The sequence below is a fragment of the Anopheles arabiensis genome, chromosome X, assembly GCF_016920715.1.
Source record: "Anopheles arabiensis isolate DONGOLA chromosome X, AaraD3, whole genome shotgun sequence".
In the NCBI taxonomy this organism is placed as follows: domain Eukaryota; kingdom Metazoa; phylum Arthropoda; class Insecta; order Diptera; family Culicidae; genus Anopheles; species Anopheles arabiensis.
In genome coordinates, this window is record NC_053519.1 from 21565862 (window position 1) to 21583782 (window position 17921).

Sequence of the window (17921 nt, forward strand, 5' to 3'; positions counted from 1 at the left end):
TGTGTGTGGTTTGAAGCAAGATTGTGTGAGGCAATGTATTTTAATGTGCTTTTATTTGCAATAAATGTGATAAAATGTAAACCAAGTTTGATGTGTTCAAGTTTTAGTTTTGATTCGGGTGCACCAAGTCCGAATGAAGGAAAGCGCACAGCGCGCTACGAAAGAAACGAGCGGGAGGGGGTGTCAGTCCAGCGCAGCGCAATTCGCTGGAATCAAGTGGGAGGGGGTACCAGTTTAGCGCTGCGCAAGCCGAAAGAAACGGGAAGGAAGGGGTATGATGAAACAGCGCGAGCGAGCGCCCTACAAACAACGAGCGGGATATTTTATCATGGTGTGTGTAAAAACCTACCCGACAGACAAAGAGAACGAAATTTTCAGGCGAGGGGTAGGTAGAAACACGCGGTGGGGGCCCGGCCCAAGATCGGATCCAAAGTCCGTTGTTTTGGGCTCGAAATTAAAAATGGCGGATGGAGCGCTACCACGGAGAGAATGCGCTCTCTTGCTTGCCTTTAAAATACACGAGGCGCTCTCGCTGTGAAGAACGCTCCCTCGCGCTGTTTCATCGTATTTTCCTCATACCCCTTCCTTCCCGTTTCTTTCGGCTTGCGCAGCGCTAAACTGGTACCCCCTCCCACTTGATTCCAGCGAATTGCGCTGCGCTGGACTGACACCCCCTCCCGCTCGTTTCTTTCGTAGCGCGCTGTGCGCTTTCCTTCATTCGGACTTGGTGCACCCGAATCAAAACTAAAACTTAAACACATCAAACTCGGTTTATATTTTATCACTTTTATTGAAAATAAAAGCACATTTAAGTACATAGCTTCACACAATCTTGCTTCAAACCACACACATTCATTATATAAAAAAAATCGTCGTATTTGAAATAGCCGTCTAACTGCGTGGATCCCGTAGTTGATGTTCAATACAGCAAAAAAAAACATTGAAATAAAGCAGCGCAAATCACACATTTCAGTTTAATGGTGAAAGAAAAGCGCAGCTTCATTTCAATGTGCACAACACTTCAACACTTAGCGAAACTTCGATCGCCCGGGACTTAGGCTAACACGCGCGCAGCCTTTCACGGCGAACGCTTGAGCTGAACTGACGATTTCGTGTGGTGGCAAGAAGGGGAGCGCACAGAGGAACACTCGCTGCACTAGTGCGAGCGAGACACCGATACCCGCATGCCGCTGCGAGAAAACCAAACTGAGCGCGCAGGCTGAAAGTGAACGCACACATTCACACATGTGTAATTGTGTGAGTGCAAAACTGTGTAGAAACTAAAACACGCTCGCGCCTCCGAGCAATTCCGCGAATTTCCAACCGTCTCCCCATGCTTCTACATGCCCCTCGCTTGAAAGTTGCACACTTTTTCATTCTCATTGCTAGTAGGGTAGAGTTAAGCGGAGAATCGGTGTGAAATACACGGAGGCGAGAGCGCGTTTTGGTTTCGACACAGTTTTGGCACTAACACAGTCCCCCAGGACAATCGCATGGCAATCGGATTGAACGCGCAACATTTTCCATACAATCCGTAGTGTTGCGTTTTCTTCGCGCCAACTTTGCCTGTATTTTCAATGAGCCAAGCGATATTACCCCCTCCTACACGCATTGTATCCTACAGCACGCTTGACGCGGCAACGTTCACCACATACACACACACATCTCCACACTCAGGGTACGACATCTTCCCTGTTGCTGTTCTGGACTCAGACAAAATTTGTGTTTCTACACTTATTGTTCAAAAAAGTAGTAGCTCTTAGGATCTGAATTTACAAACAAATATCAAAATGTTATGTTCTGCTAATGATATTGCACTAAATTTAATTGCACTACATTAAGTTTTTACATATCTTTCGTAAAAGTTCGTCAGAGTATGAAAATGTCGATTCAATTTGTCATGAATAACTTGAATTTTAAGATTTTCGCGCATAAAATTATGACGCGCGCTGTCTGTGCGGCGGCGTAAGTCGCTACTCGTATAGCCGTCTCGCTTCTTCTTGTGTGTGCTTTACCGTTGCTCACCGCTTCAAGAACATTGCTGCTCACACACACGTCAGTCTGTGGCAAACAATTGGAGGGGGAGGATGTGTCGGTTTGCTCCAGAAATCGTGTGTGATTTTGGTGTTCTGGATTTGGTTCCATCGCTGTTTGTTTTGGTGAATTTGAAAAGGTAAGAATCATCAACCGATGTAAAAATGTGAGAGTAAGATGATGCTGATGGTGACTGATGCTTTTCTTTGTTTCTTTTCCTGCTTTCATCCACTGATGGCGTCGAGCATCGCCGAGGATGTGATCGAATGCGGAATATTATAAACGAGGAGCTTCATTCCGGATTTTGTTTGCAATAAGGTAAGTTATGATAACACACAAAGCATACCAAAAAAGAGTGAGTAATCTTATTCTTAACTTTCATTTCTTCAACAGCGCTGAACTCATCCTCCAGCTTACAACGAACGGTCAACGGATGAGGAAGGAGAGGAGGGACGGCAAAGGTACACGTACAAACGTGCACACCTCAGCCTTGTCGGAGAACGAGAACACGGGAGGGGGAGACCGGCAACGTAGGTTCTATACGTTCTTCATTTACGCTCCCTCGTGCGTTCGTGCACGCGCGCGTCTGTGTGTGTGTATGTGTGTGCATGCCTGCGTGCGTGGATGTGTGTGTTTTTGCCGCTTCGCTTAACGAGATCCTACGGGATCACCTTGTGAAAAACACCAAGAGAGGGGGAGGGGTAGGTGTATGTGTATGTGTATGTATGTGTGCTTGCATGCGTACGTGGTTGTGAGTGTGTTTTTTGCTGTTTCGCGATCTCCTACGGAATCAAAAGGGGGTGGGGGGGAAACACGAGGGGGGGGGGAGGAGTGAGGTGTGTGTTTGTGTGCTAGCCTGCATGCGTGCGTGGCTTTGTCTGTGTGTGTTTTTGCGTTCGCGTTCTCCTACGGGATCACCTTGCGAAAAACACCATGGGGAGGAGAAGGTGTGTGTGTGTGTTTTCTCTTCTTTGTCGTTTCGCACTCTCCCGTGGGTCTCCTTGTGTGCGTTAGTTTTTTTGTTTTTCAAGAAGAAAAAAAAATACTTCGAAAAATACCAGTGGGGAGGGTGTGTGTATGAATGAAAGAATGTGCTTAGAAAAAGAAAGTAGAAAATAAAAAAAATATTGAACAACGGATTCGTAAGTGTGTTTGAACTCATTGCTATCCGAAAAAAAGCGAGGGGGGGCTCTTGAAATGTAGTACACATGTATGCAACATGTATCGTGTCGCCGCGACGGTGTATCTCGCTCAATCCGTTAAGCCTGAAAAGTGCTTCTATCGGATCGTCTAATCGGGCGCCATTTAATCAATCCGTTAGCGAAAAGTCGCATGGATTATGGTACCGGGGGTTACACATGTGGAAATGTGTGCGTTCATTTTCGGCCAGCTCGCTCAGTTTGATCTGCTCGCAGCGGCATGCTCGTTTTCCCGTCTTGCTTTTACAAGTTATAATCAAAGCACCCTGAGCTTTCTCACTCTGGCTACCGTAATAATTTTTCAACGACACCAACAAGTTGACACTTGGCGAAGTTGTTTCATTTCAGCCGGTTGCGTCTGCGCTTGTAATTTTTAATTAAGTTTATTTTAGTGTTGAAAAGTTCAGTTTTCCTAGTTCCAATGCTTTATTAAATGGTAAAAGTGTGTGTTTCAGCAATCCTAGTTCGGGAGGTTTGTGAAATTGATTAAGTGTGTGCTTTTGTTCGTGTGCAGCAGCGTTTTACGAGTCTCCTGTGATGCAATCTATTTTGTGAACTTACGTAGGTAAGAAATATGAATATCGTAAGTGTTTGTTTATTTTATTGTATGTGCTTTGAAATATAAATGTATACCTGTAAGACTTCAATAGTTTATATTATTGTATAGTTTAGAAAATAACTATATTTGCTTGCCTCTGGTGGTCGTGGTATAATTTCGTGCGTGCGGCGTTTTTGTTTAAATTGCGTGCTTGTACCCCGGCGGTATTGTCGTGCATATGTGGTATAAATTTCGTTCGTGTTGTGTTTATTTGAATTGCGAAATTTCTTGTACCCTGGGGTACCTGTTTTAAATTGTGTTTGATAGCTTTGTTTTGAAAATAATCTACCTGAACAATCGGGAACGTTTCGGATGATTTTGCGTGGGCTGAATATTTACCGCTGTGTGTTGAATTTCCAAAGTGCAAGAGAAAGTGTATTCATTATGTTGCCCTATTTATAATTTTTCTATGATTGCCACTCACGCGAGTGGCAACTCACCCGCTACTCATCATTTCCTACCGTGCTCATTCTCACTTGACGAAACTCACTTTCGTCAAGTTATCATTTGACATCCAAGTGAAGCGTCAACATACTCCCCCCCATGACAGAATGTCATAAACAAAAAACAAACTACACGTGCTGCTAATCGGAAGGCTTCGCAACAGGCAACAAGCAAATTTTAGCTACTGGACGCGTAACTATTCCTTTTGCCGTTTTCAACTTCACTACACGCGTAAGCTGATCTTCTCCTGGGTGTACATCGATGATGCGAGCAAGTGGCCATCGGGTGATAGGGAGCGAATCGTCCGCAAGGATGACCAGTCTGCCAGGTACTATTTCGCTACGATTCACTACCTTATTATCCTTCTGCATTTCCTGCAGATATTCGGTTGTCCAATGCTTCCAAAAGCGTTGCACAAGCAATTGCCAGCTCTGCAATTCGTCTAACGTGTATGGTTTCAGTCGTGTGTAGTCGGGAACCGGGACAGCATGCATAGAAGAACCGATCGGGAAGTGCGCCGGCGTAAGCGCTGCCAAATCGTTGGGGTCATCCGTCATTGGCAACAAAGGACGCGAGTTCATTGCCGCTTCTATTTGCTGCAGAATGGTGCTGTATCCCTCGTAAGACAGCCTCGAACTGCCTAGCTGCCTGTAGAGATGTCGTTTGGCCGTCTTAACCGCTGCTTCCCACAATCCACCAAAATGTGGGGCCTTAGGTGGGGTAAAGTGCCAAGTTATGCCCCTGTCCGAACAGTTGGATGCGATGACGTTTTGTTGCTGTTCGTTCTGTAACATATCAAACAATTCATTAAGTTCGTGTACCGCACCTTCAAAGTTTTTTCCGTTATCGGAGTATATGTCCGATGGTAATCCTCGCCGGGATGTGAAGCGATGTAATGCGGCCAAGAAGCCTGCCGTGGAGAGATCGCCCACCAGCTCCAAATGCACTGCCTTCGTTGAAAAACACACAAACACACACAAGTAGCATTTAGCGGCAGCGGCTCTCTTGTGTGCGGGTTTCAGATACAGCGGGCCGGCATAATCCACTCCAGTTATGGAAAACGGCCGGCTCGGGGTGATGCGTTCATACGGGAGTTGACCAGTTTGTTGTTGTGTCAGCTGCGGATCCTGGCGAATGCAACGAAAGCAATTCCTCACTACGTTTTTTACTAGCCGACGTCCATCGAGTGGCCAATATTCCTCACGTATCCGGGAAAGTAGTAGTCTTCCCCCGCCATGAATCAGCTTCTCATGTATGTGCACCGCGATGAGATGAGCCAGCTGATGGTTTTTGGGAAGCAGGATGGGATGCTTGAACTGGTACGGTAGCTGTGCAAGTTTCAAGCGGCCTCCTACTCGTAATATTCCATCGTTGTCGAGAAACGGATTCAATCGCCGTAGAGGTGATTGTTTTCGTACCATTTCTCCCTTTTTCAGCAGTTGGATCTCTGATGAAAACTCGTGCTCTTGTGCCAGTTTACAAAGCACGATTTTAGCTGCTTCTATAGCCTCAGGGGTGATCGGTAATGCTGCTGAGGTTACTTGTGATGACTGTAGTGTACGTGTCTTGTGTTTTGTGTTGTGTATGAAACGTGTGCAGTATGCAATTATATGTACCAATTTGGTGTAGGACGACGACAAATTGAACCAATGGTGAGTGGTTTGTATATTTGCAACTACAGCACTCACCTGACGAATTTCCATATCCGTTTCAGCAGTCAGTGATGGATTTGACATTGGCCATTTGGAGGGGGATAGCGCCAACCATTCAGGACCACAGCTCCAAATCGATCCTTTTAGCATTTCAGCTGCTGACATCCCTCGAGACACCAGATCGAAGGGATTCGATGAACCGGGAATGTGTTTCCATTGACGAGGGTGCGAATAGTTCTGGATCTCAGCAACACGATTCGCCACGAATGTTTTCCAGGTGATGGGTGGAGACGCTATCCAGTTTAGCGTTACCGTCAAATCCGACCAGAAAAACGATTCGGTTGTGTCGATTCCCATAGCGCGTCTAACACGATGATGAAGATGTGCTCCTAACACGGCCGCGCAGAGCTCCAATCTTGGTAATGTCACTCGTTTTAGTGGAGCTACACGCGATTTCGACGCGAGCAGGCTGACTCGTACTCGTCCCTGCTGGTCCTCACAGCGCGCATAAATGCAGGCACCATAAGCTACTTCTGAAGCGTCTGCAAATGTATGGAACTGTATTTTAGAGTTAGGTAAGAGCACATACCGTTCCCTTTTGAAGCTTTCCAAATCCTTCCAGTCGTCAGTAACCGATTTCCATTTGTTACAGATGTGTACAGGGACCGGATCGTCCCATCCGATTTTCTGCAGCCACAACTCCTGCATTAGCAGTTTCGCGCGTATGATGACTGGAGCGATCAATCCAAGTGGATCAAACATTCGAGCAATATTTGACAATATGGATCGCATGGTGAGGTTGGCGGTTTCCATTATTGCAGTTGACTCAAAGCACAAAACATCTAGTTCGGGCTTCCATGCGATACCAAGTGCCTTCACAGTCTCGTTCGGCACAAACTTCAGTGATGACTGTGTACCGATATGCTCTGCTGGTAAACCACTTAGTACGCCTAAACAGTTGGATGTCCACTTCCGGAGTTCAAACCCGCCCTTGGAGAGTAACTCGGAAAGTTGCTGACGAAGCTCGCGAGCTTCACTCACGCTGTTTGCTCCGCCAATGAAGTCGTCTACATAAAAATTGTGTCTCAGTGCGGGTGAAGCTAGTGGAAAGTCAGCACCTTCATCTTCCGCAAGCTGCAGCAATGTACGAGTGGCCAAGAACGATGATGGAGACAAACCATATGTCACAGTATTCAGCTCGTACAATTCAATCGGCGATTGCGGTGAGAAACGGAAGAAAATGCGAACCAATCGTCGATCATCCGGATGCAGCACAATTTGTCGATACATTTTGGCGATATCAGCTAAGACAGCAATTTTATAGGTGCGGAAGCGCAAAATAATATCAATGAGTTCATCCTGAAATATGGGTCCAACCCGCAGAGTTTCATTCAGCGAAAAGCCAGTTGACGTTTTAGCCGAGCCATCAAAAACTACTCTGACCTTTGTGGTGGTACTTGACGCTTTAAAAACTGGATGGTGTGGTAAATAATAAGCGGCTGATCATCACATTCAGTGCTTATAGGAGACATGTGACCCAGTGCTAAGTACTTCTTCATAAAGTCTTGGTACGCTTCTCGAAGTGCTGGATTACGTTCCAATCTCCGCTCGAGAAGCTCAAAACGACGAATGGCCTGAGGTCTAGAAAGGCCGAGCTTTGCATCAAAGTCGGGCTGTTTCGGTAGGCGAACAATATATCTACCACTATCGTCACGTTCGGTGGTATGCTTATAGAACGATTCACAATGTCGTTCGACTGGTGAGTATCCATCATTCATGGTTAAATTTTCCAATTGCCAAAATCTTTGTAGCGAATCCTCCAAGGATGCCATACAGACGATTGTATATGATGCGGTGGGATCGGTTTTAGGTGAAGAATTGTCACTGCCGGTTGGACCAGTCATTACCCAGCCGAAAACGCTGTCTATCATCACGGGCTGATGAGGTGCAGGACGGCACTGAGTTGCATTTTCAAAGAAAGTGTGGTAATGACGAGCACCAAGAATGAGGTCTACAGGAGCAGCTTTGTTGAACAGAGGGTCTGCTAAAGCGAAACCAGGTGGTATCTTCCAATCGCTGATGTCTATGTCGCGCGTTGGTAGATTTGCAATCAAATTGTCAACAATCAACAACTCAGTGTTCACAGTGAACGAACTGGATCGAGAGACAATCTGTGCCTGTACGGACTCTCGCACTGTCTTTGTAGCTTGTCCTGCTCCAATGACGGTAATGTTCACATTACTTTTCTTCAGCCGTAAGCGATGAGCGAGTCGATCGCTTATTAGATTCGGTTGCGATGCGCTGTCCAACAGCGCCCGCGCAGAATGTGCTATTCCGAAATCGTCTATGATATTTATCATAGCAGTTTGCAGTATGACTTGTTCGGGTGCATACTGCAATGCTGCTGCAAATGTGCGTTGTGTATTGTTTGTGGCTGTGTGATCGCTAGTGGTGTTGTGTGTGTGTTGCTGAGGTGCAGTGAAATTTGGGTTATGGTGAGCGTGATGCTGTGGTGTAGTGGAAGCTTGGCTGTTATGTGCGTAGTGCAATTTTGTGTGGTGTGCGGCATTACAGTAACGGCATTTGTACTGTGATGGACAATCTCGAGCCATATGATTATCGCGTAAACAATTTAAGCACAAACGCGAGGTCATAGCAAACCGATGGCGTTCCTTCGGGTCCATCCGCTCGAAACGCGGACATTTCAGAAGGTTGTGCGCGGTGTTGCATAGCATGCAATTCGGCATTTCATGCGATGTGGAAGCAAAACTGGCTTGGCGAGGAAAGGTCATTCTCCGTACGGGAGCTAGGTCGTTACCCTGAGACGTATGACAGTTGTTGACAAGCAACGTCTCCAATACACGCATACGACGGTGCAAGAACGAAATCAAACTGTCGTAACTGGGATCGTTATTGCTTGATGCTTGCTCCTCCCAATCGCGTAAAATTATTATCGGAAGTTTAGTGCATAGCAAATGCTCGAGAATGCTACCCCATGTATTTGTTTCTTCTCCTAAGTGTCAAAATCTTTGTGTGTCTCTCAAATTCATCTACAAGGTGGTGCAATGTTGCAACGCTTTCTTTCTGTACAGCTGGGATGGCAAACATTGCTTGCAAATGGCGTTTTTTCAGGAGGTATTCATTCGAGTATCGCTCCGTTAGAGTGTTCCATGCTAAATCATAATTAGCTGCGCTTATGGTGATGGATTCTATCACTTGAGCAGCTTCTCCTTTAACCGCGGCGCGCAAATAGTGAAATTTTTGAATGGCCGGTAAATCCATATTATTATGAATTAAGCACTCAAAAGTATCGCGGAATGTCAACCATTGCATATAGTCCCCCGTGAATTCAGGCAGTGCAATGGTAGGAAGTTTGATGCCCTTTAACGGATTCGCTCCGGTACTCGATTGGGCATTTTGAAACTGCTCTTTTGGTAACCTTGCTTGCAGCTGGGATTGCACAAGAATTAATCTATCCTCAAAACTTTCTCTGAGTGTAGCATTTTGCGACACTTCTTCCGGAGTGTCGGCAGAATCTTCCAATTGTTGCTGCACAGCTTCCAAATCCGCACACAGCTTATCGAACCTTTTAACGCGTATTTCCACCTCTACTTGATCCCGTTCAGGGACGAAATCCTTAATGAATTTCTCGTATCGCGAGAGAATTCCCAATAAAACAGTCCGCCGGGACGCCAAAACAACGGGCGGTGTGGCCATTACAGGGTTTCGAATCATATAATGGACTACTTGATCCACTCGGTGGAATGTTTGAAATGGTAAGGGGATGTTTGCAACATTGCTATGGAGGTTTGCAAGCATATAGGGGAATATGTCAAATGCTTAGGAGAAGTGTACAAAACAGCTATGGAGTTTTGCATCCAGCTATGGAGCGCTCGGTTGTAGCGCTGTAGAAATTCATCCAAAAAAAATTTTAAAAGCACTGCGTGATGATTTAAATGTTTGGGGTGATTAAACATATGTTTCTGGTATTGTCATCCAACATAATAATTAAATTGAAAATTGAATTTGCTATTTAAACAATATTCTTTGTTACATTCTCTACTCTACTATTTCTTCTTTGCGGCAATAGGACGTAGTGAAAATTTAGTCCGAATAAATATTATTACGGATTAACCACTATTTTGTTCTGATGATCCTAAAACATGTGTTTAATCACCCAAACGGTGATTACGGCCTCTCCTGATAAAGAGGAAGAGGAGAAGGACCTTTTTTACGGCCGCCTCGCTAGAACTATAGATGCGTGCCCCAGGCATGACCTCAAAATCATCCTGGGGGACTTCAACGCAAAAGTCGGTAGGGAGCCAATGTACCGCCAATACACTGGCTGTCACAGTCTGCATGAGCACAGTAACGATAATGGTAGTAGATTGGTCCAGTTCGCCGCAGCGAACAATCTGGTTGTAGGAAGTACCAAATTTGCGCGCAAAAAAATCCACAAGATTACGTGGGCGCACCCGGATGGAGAATCTTTCAACCAGATCGACCACGTGTTAATAAGCCGCCGACGACAGTCGAGTCTGTTAAATGTCAGAACATATCGAGGAGCCAATATCGATTCCGATCACTACTGATACGTTGTAGAATCGCCCGCCCCCGCGCCAATGGGGGCGGAGAAAACACGCAGGCTCGGCTCAACACGGACTCTCTAAGGGACATTGCTGTCCAACAGGAATTCAAAACCGCTTTAGAAGAATCTCTACTACCAGAAGACAGATACGAAACTACGAGCGAGAGGTGGAACGCTCTAAAAACTAAAATAATAAACTGTGCAAGAAATATACTCCCACCAAGTCGTGGCAACACCAAATCTGGCTGGTTCGACGATGAATGCAGACTAGTGACCGAACGTAAGAATACTGCATACCGAGCAATGCAGCAACGGCATAGAACGCGGGCATGCGCAGAGGAATATTCACGGCTCAGACGCGAAGAGAAACGAGTTCACCGCTCCAAGAAGCATGCTTTGGAAGAGCAAAACATGCGGGAACTCGAGCAAACCAGAGAGGCGTACGGACCGACACGAAAGTTTTACCAAGCGATAGCAGGTCACCGAAAACACTAAGGTAACCTGCTGTCGCAACAAGGATGGAGATCTGGTCAGTAACCAGCCAGAGGTCCTCTCGCGGTGGGCTCAGTACTTTGATGAATTACTCAATGACGAGTTTAGCGAACAGCTAGAAGCGCCACTAGCAGATAATGTCATGCTACTGCCACCTAGCATAGAAGAAACACGAAAGGCTATCCGTCGGCTGAAAAATAACAAGGCACCCGGAACCGACGGAATTGCGGCCGAACTGGTCAAGAATGGAGGTGCACGACTAGAAAACGAGATTCATCAAATTGTTACTGAGGTGTGGGATAGCGAATCGATGCCTTGTGATTGGAATCTCGGCATCATCTACCCCATATACAAGAAGGGAGACAGGTTGGACTGTAACAACTACAGGGATATTACGGTGTTGAATACTGCCTATAAAATATTCTCCCTGATCCTTCAGGATCGCCTTGTCCCGCACGTCGAAGAGATAGTAGGAAACTATCAAAGAGGATTCCGAAACGGAAAATCAACCACTGATCAGATCTTCACCATGCGGCAGATCTTGGAGAAGATGGCTGAATACAGAAACGACACATACCATCTCTTCATAGATTTCAAAGCCGCATACGATAGCATAGCCAGGGTAAAACTGTACGACGCTATGAGCTCATTTGGAATCGCGGCCAAACTGATAAGGCTAGTTAGAATGACTATGACCAACGTCACATGCCAGGTGAGGGTGGATGGAAAACTCTCAGGACCTTTTGCTACCACCAAGGGTCTGCGCCAGGGGGACGGGCTTGCCTGTCTCCTATTCAACTTGGCGCTAGAGAGGGCCATCCGCGACTCGAGGGTGGAGACTACGGGAACCATCTTCTATAAGTCAACCCAGATCCTGGCATACGCTGATGATATAGACATCATTGGTCTACGGCTCTCCTATGTAGCAGAAGCCTACCAAGGGATTGAGCAGGCGGCAGAGAACCTCGGATTGCAGATAAACGAGGCAAAGACCAAACTGATGGTGGCTGATAATCCAAATCTACGTAGGCGTGATGTACAGATAGGTGAACGCACTTTTGAAGTCGTCCCAGAATTCACCTATCTTGGGTCAAAGGTCAGCAACGACAACAGTATGGAAGTTGAGTTGCGCGCAAGGATGCTGGCTGCCAACCGGTCATTCTACAGCCTGAAAAAGCAGTTCACCTCAAAGAACCTGTCGCGACGGACGAAGCTGGGACTATATAGTACCTATATAGTACCAGTACTCACATACGCCTCTGAGACATGGACACTGTCCAAATCTGACGAAGCCCTCTTAGCCGCGTTCGAGAGGAAGATGCTCAGAAGGATACTTGGCCCCGTATGTGTGGAAGGACAATGGAGGAGCCGCTATAATGACGAGCTATACGAGATGTACGGCGACCTCACTGTCGTACAGCGTATTAAGCTCGCCAGGCTCCGGTGGGCTGGCCATGTTGTACGCATGGAAACGGACGACCCAGCCCGTAAAGTCTTTTTAGGCCGTCCACAAGGACAGAGGAGGCGTGGTAGGCCCAAATTGAGGTGGCAAGATGGCGTGGAGGCGTCCGCCATTAAGGCCGGGATAACGGACTGGCAGACGAAGGCGCGAGACCGTGAGCGGTTTCGGACACTCCTGAGGCAGGCCAAGACCGCAAAGCGGTTGTAGCGCCGGATAAGTAAGTAAGTAAGTAATCACCCAAACATTTAAATCATCACGCGGTGCTTTTAAATTTTTTTTTGAATAAATTTCTACAGCGTTACAACCGAGCGCTCCATAGCTGGATGCAACACTCCATAGCTGTTTTGCACACTTCTCCTAAGTGTTTGACAGATTCCCCTATATGCATGCAAACCTCCATAGCAACGTTGCAAACATCCCCTTACCATTTCAAACATTCCACCGAGTGGATCAAGTAGTCCATTATATGATTCGAAACCCTGTATGTTAGTTGATGTGGGTGTTTGCGATTACAGTTACTTGCATGATGCGGCAAAATCAGCTGTAAGTTTGCGGCAATCCAAAAAGTGTGTGGCACAAGCGGTAAAACGAAACCCCGATGCAATTATCGAAACTTGCGATTTAAAAACCAGATATTCGCACAATCCTGGTCACGGCACCATGAACAATCGCGAACGTTTCGGATGATTTTGCGTGGGCTGAATATTTACCGCTGTGTGTTGAATTTCCAAAGTGCAAGAGAAAGTGTATTCATTATGTTGCCCTATTTATAATTTTTCTATGATTGCCACTCACGCGAGTGGCAACTCACCCGCTACTCATCATTTCCTACCGTGCTCATTCTCACTTGACGAAACTCACTTTCGTCAAGTTATCATTTGACATCCAAGCGAAGCGTCAACACTACCTTTTCTAAAATCATCCTTACCCTTTGAAAAGGTGCATGTTCATTTAATTTTACCTATTGTTCAGATATAAAACAAATACCTGTTAAGATGTATCGCAATATCGTTTTGTTTACCGCTTACCGCGCTTATAAAAGAAAAAAATAATGTTCGTTAGTCAATTACATTCGGGCAGTCACTACATGCGGACTAAAACAGTCATGTTCCTTAAAGTTGTGAAGTTAAACTGTGATTAGTGTGAAACAAATTATTTGTGGTGCATTAACGAGGATTGTGTGTATTGTTACAATGGCAGCAAAAAGGAAGCGTGAAACAGGCTCGATGTATAAAATCATCGAAAATATTAGGTAGCAAGAAGAGGCAGAATCGTTGGGCGAATGTAGTACATCTGGCCTTCATAACATAAATGTGGTATCGGATGGAGACATGCATAATGCTTCAATCATTCGGTCATCAAGTGATCATTTAGAATATATCGAATACCTGGTCGAAGAACAAATCGTTGAAGAAGAACAAATCAATGATTGGATAAATATCGACGAGTGTAACGATATGCAAGTGAATGAAAATATCGACGACGACGAGGAAAACGAAGTACAGTCAGCGTCTGATAGTGCACAGCAAACACAACCAAGTAGCAGTGAAGTGGCCGAGCGAGTCAGAAATTGGGCTTTGAAAACCTATCAGACGCATAAGGCTATTAACGGAATGTTAGAAATATTACGCGATATAACCAGCTATAAGCTGCCCAAAGACGCGCGAACACTGCTTAGAACGAAGCAGTGTGGAAAAGAAATATAACAAATAGCAGGAGGAGAATTTTGGTATCCCGGAGTAAAAGCAGCTCTGGAGAAACAATTTGGTAATGTTCAACCACGGGTGAGCAAGTTTTCGTTAAACTTCTCCATCGACGGACTCCTATTACACAAAAGTTCTCGCAAGCAGTTTTGGCCAATACTAATGAGTATTAAAGAGCTACCTGAAATTCCAGTATCAACGGTTGGAAATTTTTTGGGTGAGTCAAAACCTGCAAGTGTGGAGGAGTACTTACGACCGCTTGTAAAAGAGCTCAACGGATTGATGGAGAATGGCATACAAATCGCCAATAAGCTAATCGAAGTACGCGTTGGGGCTTTCATCGCTGACTCGCCTGCACGAGCTTTTATAAAAGGTAGGTTGTTAAAACACGTTTGAATTGTAACATATTTGTTATTATATTAAAAAAAAAAAAAAGTGTTACAGCACGATCCTATTGTTGGCATGTACCCATTGCAACATATTAATTTTCTTTTTCTTTTCGTCTTTTACTTCCAGGCGTGGTCTACTTCAACCACAAAAAAGGATGCCAGAAATGTACTGTTGAAGGAAAATTTGACAAAACTGCAAGAGTGATGTGTTTTCCCGGGATTGACGCACCAGTGAGAACGCATCAAGATTTCAAGGATTCTAAATACGGTGAACATCACAGGGAAACAACGCCACTTATAGACCTTCTTCACTTCGATATCATCGTTAATGTAATTATTGCTGACCTATTGCACCTGATTGACTTTGGAGTTACACGCAAAGTTATTAACGGCTGGAAATCCGGCAAGTTTGGTGGAGGTCCCAAATGGAGTCAAGAAACATTAAACAGAATTAATAATATTCTCAACAACGTGGAAATCCCTTTAGAATTTCACCGCAAATTGGGTAGTATTGAAGATACTGGTTTTTGGAAAGCCAGTGAATTCAATATGTTTTTGAACTATGCTAGTTTCATAGTGTTGAAGGAAGTGTTGTCTAAAGAACAGTATGAACATTTTATGTTATACTATTGTGCGATTAGACTATTCTCTTCGGAATGTTACAGAGAGCATTGGCCAGCTGCACATATTTTGCTTGTACAGTTTGTTGAACAGTATGGTACTCTTTACGGGGAACATCGTATAACCAGCAATGTGCACAATTTATTGCATGTGTACGAAGATGTAAAGAAATTTGGAGCACTTGTACATTTTTCATCGTATCGATATGAAGCCAAGTTACACGATGTGGGTAGATCCCTAAGAAATGGCCATAATGTTTTAGTACAGGCTGCAAACAGGATATCGGAACAGATTCCAACACGTCCGTCAAGCAGTAAAAATTCCCAATTTCCATATATTGAATCCAAACGTTATGGGGCAGTTGTACACATTAACTCAATTATTACTCTTTATCCAAGTGAACAATCAAATTGGTTTCTGTTGGGAGCACCCTATGTCGCGATTGCCGATCGGTTGACGGATAAGCCGATCACTCCCGATGATACGCGCTATCAGCGAGAGAGTGACAAGTTTCGGTCTCTTCGCTCCCGACCGGCCCGTACGACGGACGTATTTCAATCCCGTTTGTTATTGTTGTATGAGTGTACTAATTTATATATTATATTACATTGTAGATAATAAATCCATACCATTTTAAAAGTACAAAAGTTTCTAACTCATGATTTCTATATTCTATATTGTTAAATATTGCAGTGCCAAAATGGAAGGATCAGATATTATCATTAGCGGTAAGGCTTTTGGTTGCATAAGTGAAACTACCTCATATTACTCTTCCAAGTGGATGAAAGATATATATGAAGCGAAATTAAGCGATCTTTTTACAGAGGAAATGGTTTTTTATGTTTCGGATATAAAATGCAAAATGGTTGCAATTAAAACTAGTGATAGCAATTTAGTATTTGTACCTTTGCTTCATACTTAATAATAATAAATATAAAACAATAAAAATTAACATTTTAATTATTTTACCTTAACAACAACTAACAAAATATAGTAAAATGTAAATTTGATGTACCGAACAACAAGTAACCATTAAATAAAAGTGCATGTTCGTATAGTAAATGCTTTTTTATAGTTGCATGCTTTATTCATAAATATGTATATTTCTTTTTTTTATAAAGTTCTCATAAAATAACCAATAATAATTAATAAATACTGTTCCTAACTTCATATTACCTACACCACAGATGATTATAGTATTTTAACATAAAGTTGTTAAACACCAAAATTGCTTTAATACCTTACATCTAAAGATTAACTTAATTTACTATTTACATCTATTCGATTTTAAATCTCTTTGACTAGTGAGTATAAAATCTTCGTTTGGTATCAGTTTTTTTTATCACTATTGATATGCTTTCTTGCTGGTGCCTTAATTATTTTCCCATGAATATATGTTTCTACATAAGCGTAATCTACCTTTGTACCATAGTGATTAGTTGCAATCACTTGGAACAAGCGCAACATGTTTGTATAGCCACTGAATTTATGTTTGTTTTCTGTTTTTCCTCTTCCAGACCAGCTACAAGTAGCAAGGAACTGTTTATCAAACAGTAAATCAAGTGCTTGGTGCATTCTGCTATTTGCATCTTCAGAATCAATTTCTGCATCCAAGCGTTGGGCTATGTTATTACAAAAATCCTCGTTCTTCAAATTGTCTTCGAAAACAGTAAGTTCGTCAACGGTCTTAATTTTCTCTATGCTAGTAGCATTTGTGCTTTGACTACATTTTTTTTATCCTTCAAAATATTGTAAATTTCGCTAACCATAACAAATATTTGCAGTTCTCTGCTTTTTTTCTACCGCAGTTGTCGCTGACACAAAGCACAACAAGTGTGCTTGTTTGCAATGTGTTCCTGGTTTTTTGGCATCGTATCATTATCACTATCGAAATCTGGTAACATATCTACCATAGACTCCAGGCTGCTGATGCTCGAGTCCAGATTTTGAGATGTTTCCGACGACACTATGGCAGCAGTAGGTAAGTTTTCTGTAATTGTTGCACTTTTTGTTTTTGTAGGCACAACCGATGAATTTTTTAAGAGTATACCGGATGTTGATGGCTGCGTACACCGGGAAACGGCAAGCTGCGATGTGGCCGAATCTGACCCGATTGATTTTATTTGTGGTGATTCTGGTGGTGTCATGGTCAAGGAAGGAAGCAATTCTATTGAAGTAATGTGAATGGAAGGTGCTGTACTTCTACCAGATGAATAAGATGCGATTGGCGTTGCCTTAGTCGTTCCTGACAGTGGTTTAGCGGAAGGTCGAAGCGATGACACCGGTGAATGAAGTGATGATGCAGCCATTTGCAACGAAGTTGCATACACTGTAGAAGTCGAAGCTGATTTATCGTCCGAGTAAGAAGTGCCTGGCTGGGCTGTTGCTGTTACTGTAGTCGACGGAGATGTAACGGTTCCAGATGGTACAATGGTACGGATTGTGGTTCCATAAGGAAGCATAGGAGCAGTTGACGTTCCCAGCGAAGGCACAGACACTAATGCTGGATTGGTCGATGGTTGCGCGGTCGAAATCGTAGCCGTACCAGACGAATGCATAACTGATGCACCCTGCACATTCAATGCTAGTTGGCCGATCTGAACCGTTCTTCCACATGGAAGCCTTACTGTGGAAGACATTCCAATTGAAGGCACAGGCACAGTTGGATTGGTTTGCGGATTTATTCCAGGTTGAACCATCCGTATTATGGTCCCAGAAAGGGACTTGATTGAGGTCGGC

The 17921-nt window shown here is 44.1% G+C and overlaps 2 protein-coding genes and 1 long non-coding RNA gene across 3 annotated transcripts; 2 read left to right on the forward strand and 1 right to left on the reverse strand.

Annotated features, from left to right (window-relative positions):
* The first annotated feature begins 1497 nt into the window (after positions 1 to 1497).
* Positions 1498 to 2502, forward strand: LOC120906129. Its single transcript, XR_005740033.1, has 2 exons — positions 1498 to 2352; positions 2428 to 2502. It is a non-coding gene; the product is annotated as an uncharacterized LOC120906129 (long non-coding RNA).
* A 1677-nt stretch (positions 2503 to 4179) lies between these two features.
* Positions 4180 to 7236, reverse strand: LOC120906436. Its single transcript, XM_040318122.1, has 2 exons — positions 5964 to 7236; positions 4180 to 5840 (listed from the first exon to the last, which is right to left on the reverse strand). The coding sequence occupies exons 1-2, from the start codon at positions 7215 to 7217 to the stop codon at positions 4416 to 4418; spliced, it is 2679 nt and encodes an 892-aa protein (XP_040174056.1). The 5' UTR covers positions 7218 to 7236; the 3' UTR covers positions 4180 to 4415.
* A 7098-nt stretch (positions 7237 to 14334) lies between these two features.
* Positions 14335 to 16714, forward strand: LOC120905723. The gene is made up of 3 exons (XM_040316758.1): positions 14335 to 14545; positions 14689 to 15731; positions 16700 to 16714. The coding sequence occupies exons 1-3, from the start codon at positions 14335 to 14337 to the stop codon at positions 16712 to 16714; spliced, it is 1269 nt and encodes a 422-aa protein (XP_040172692.1).
* Positions 16715 to 17921: the final 1207 nt, after the last annotated feature.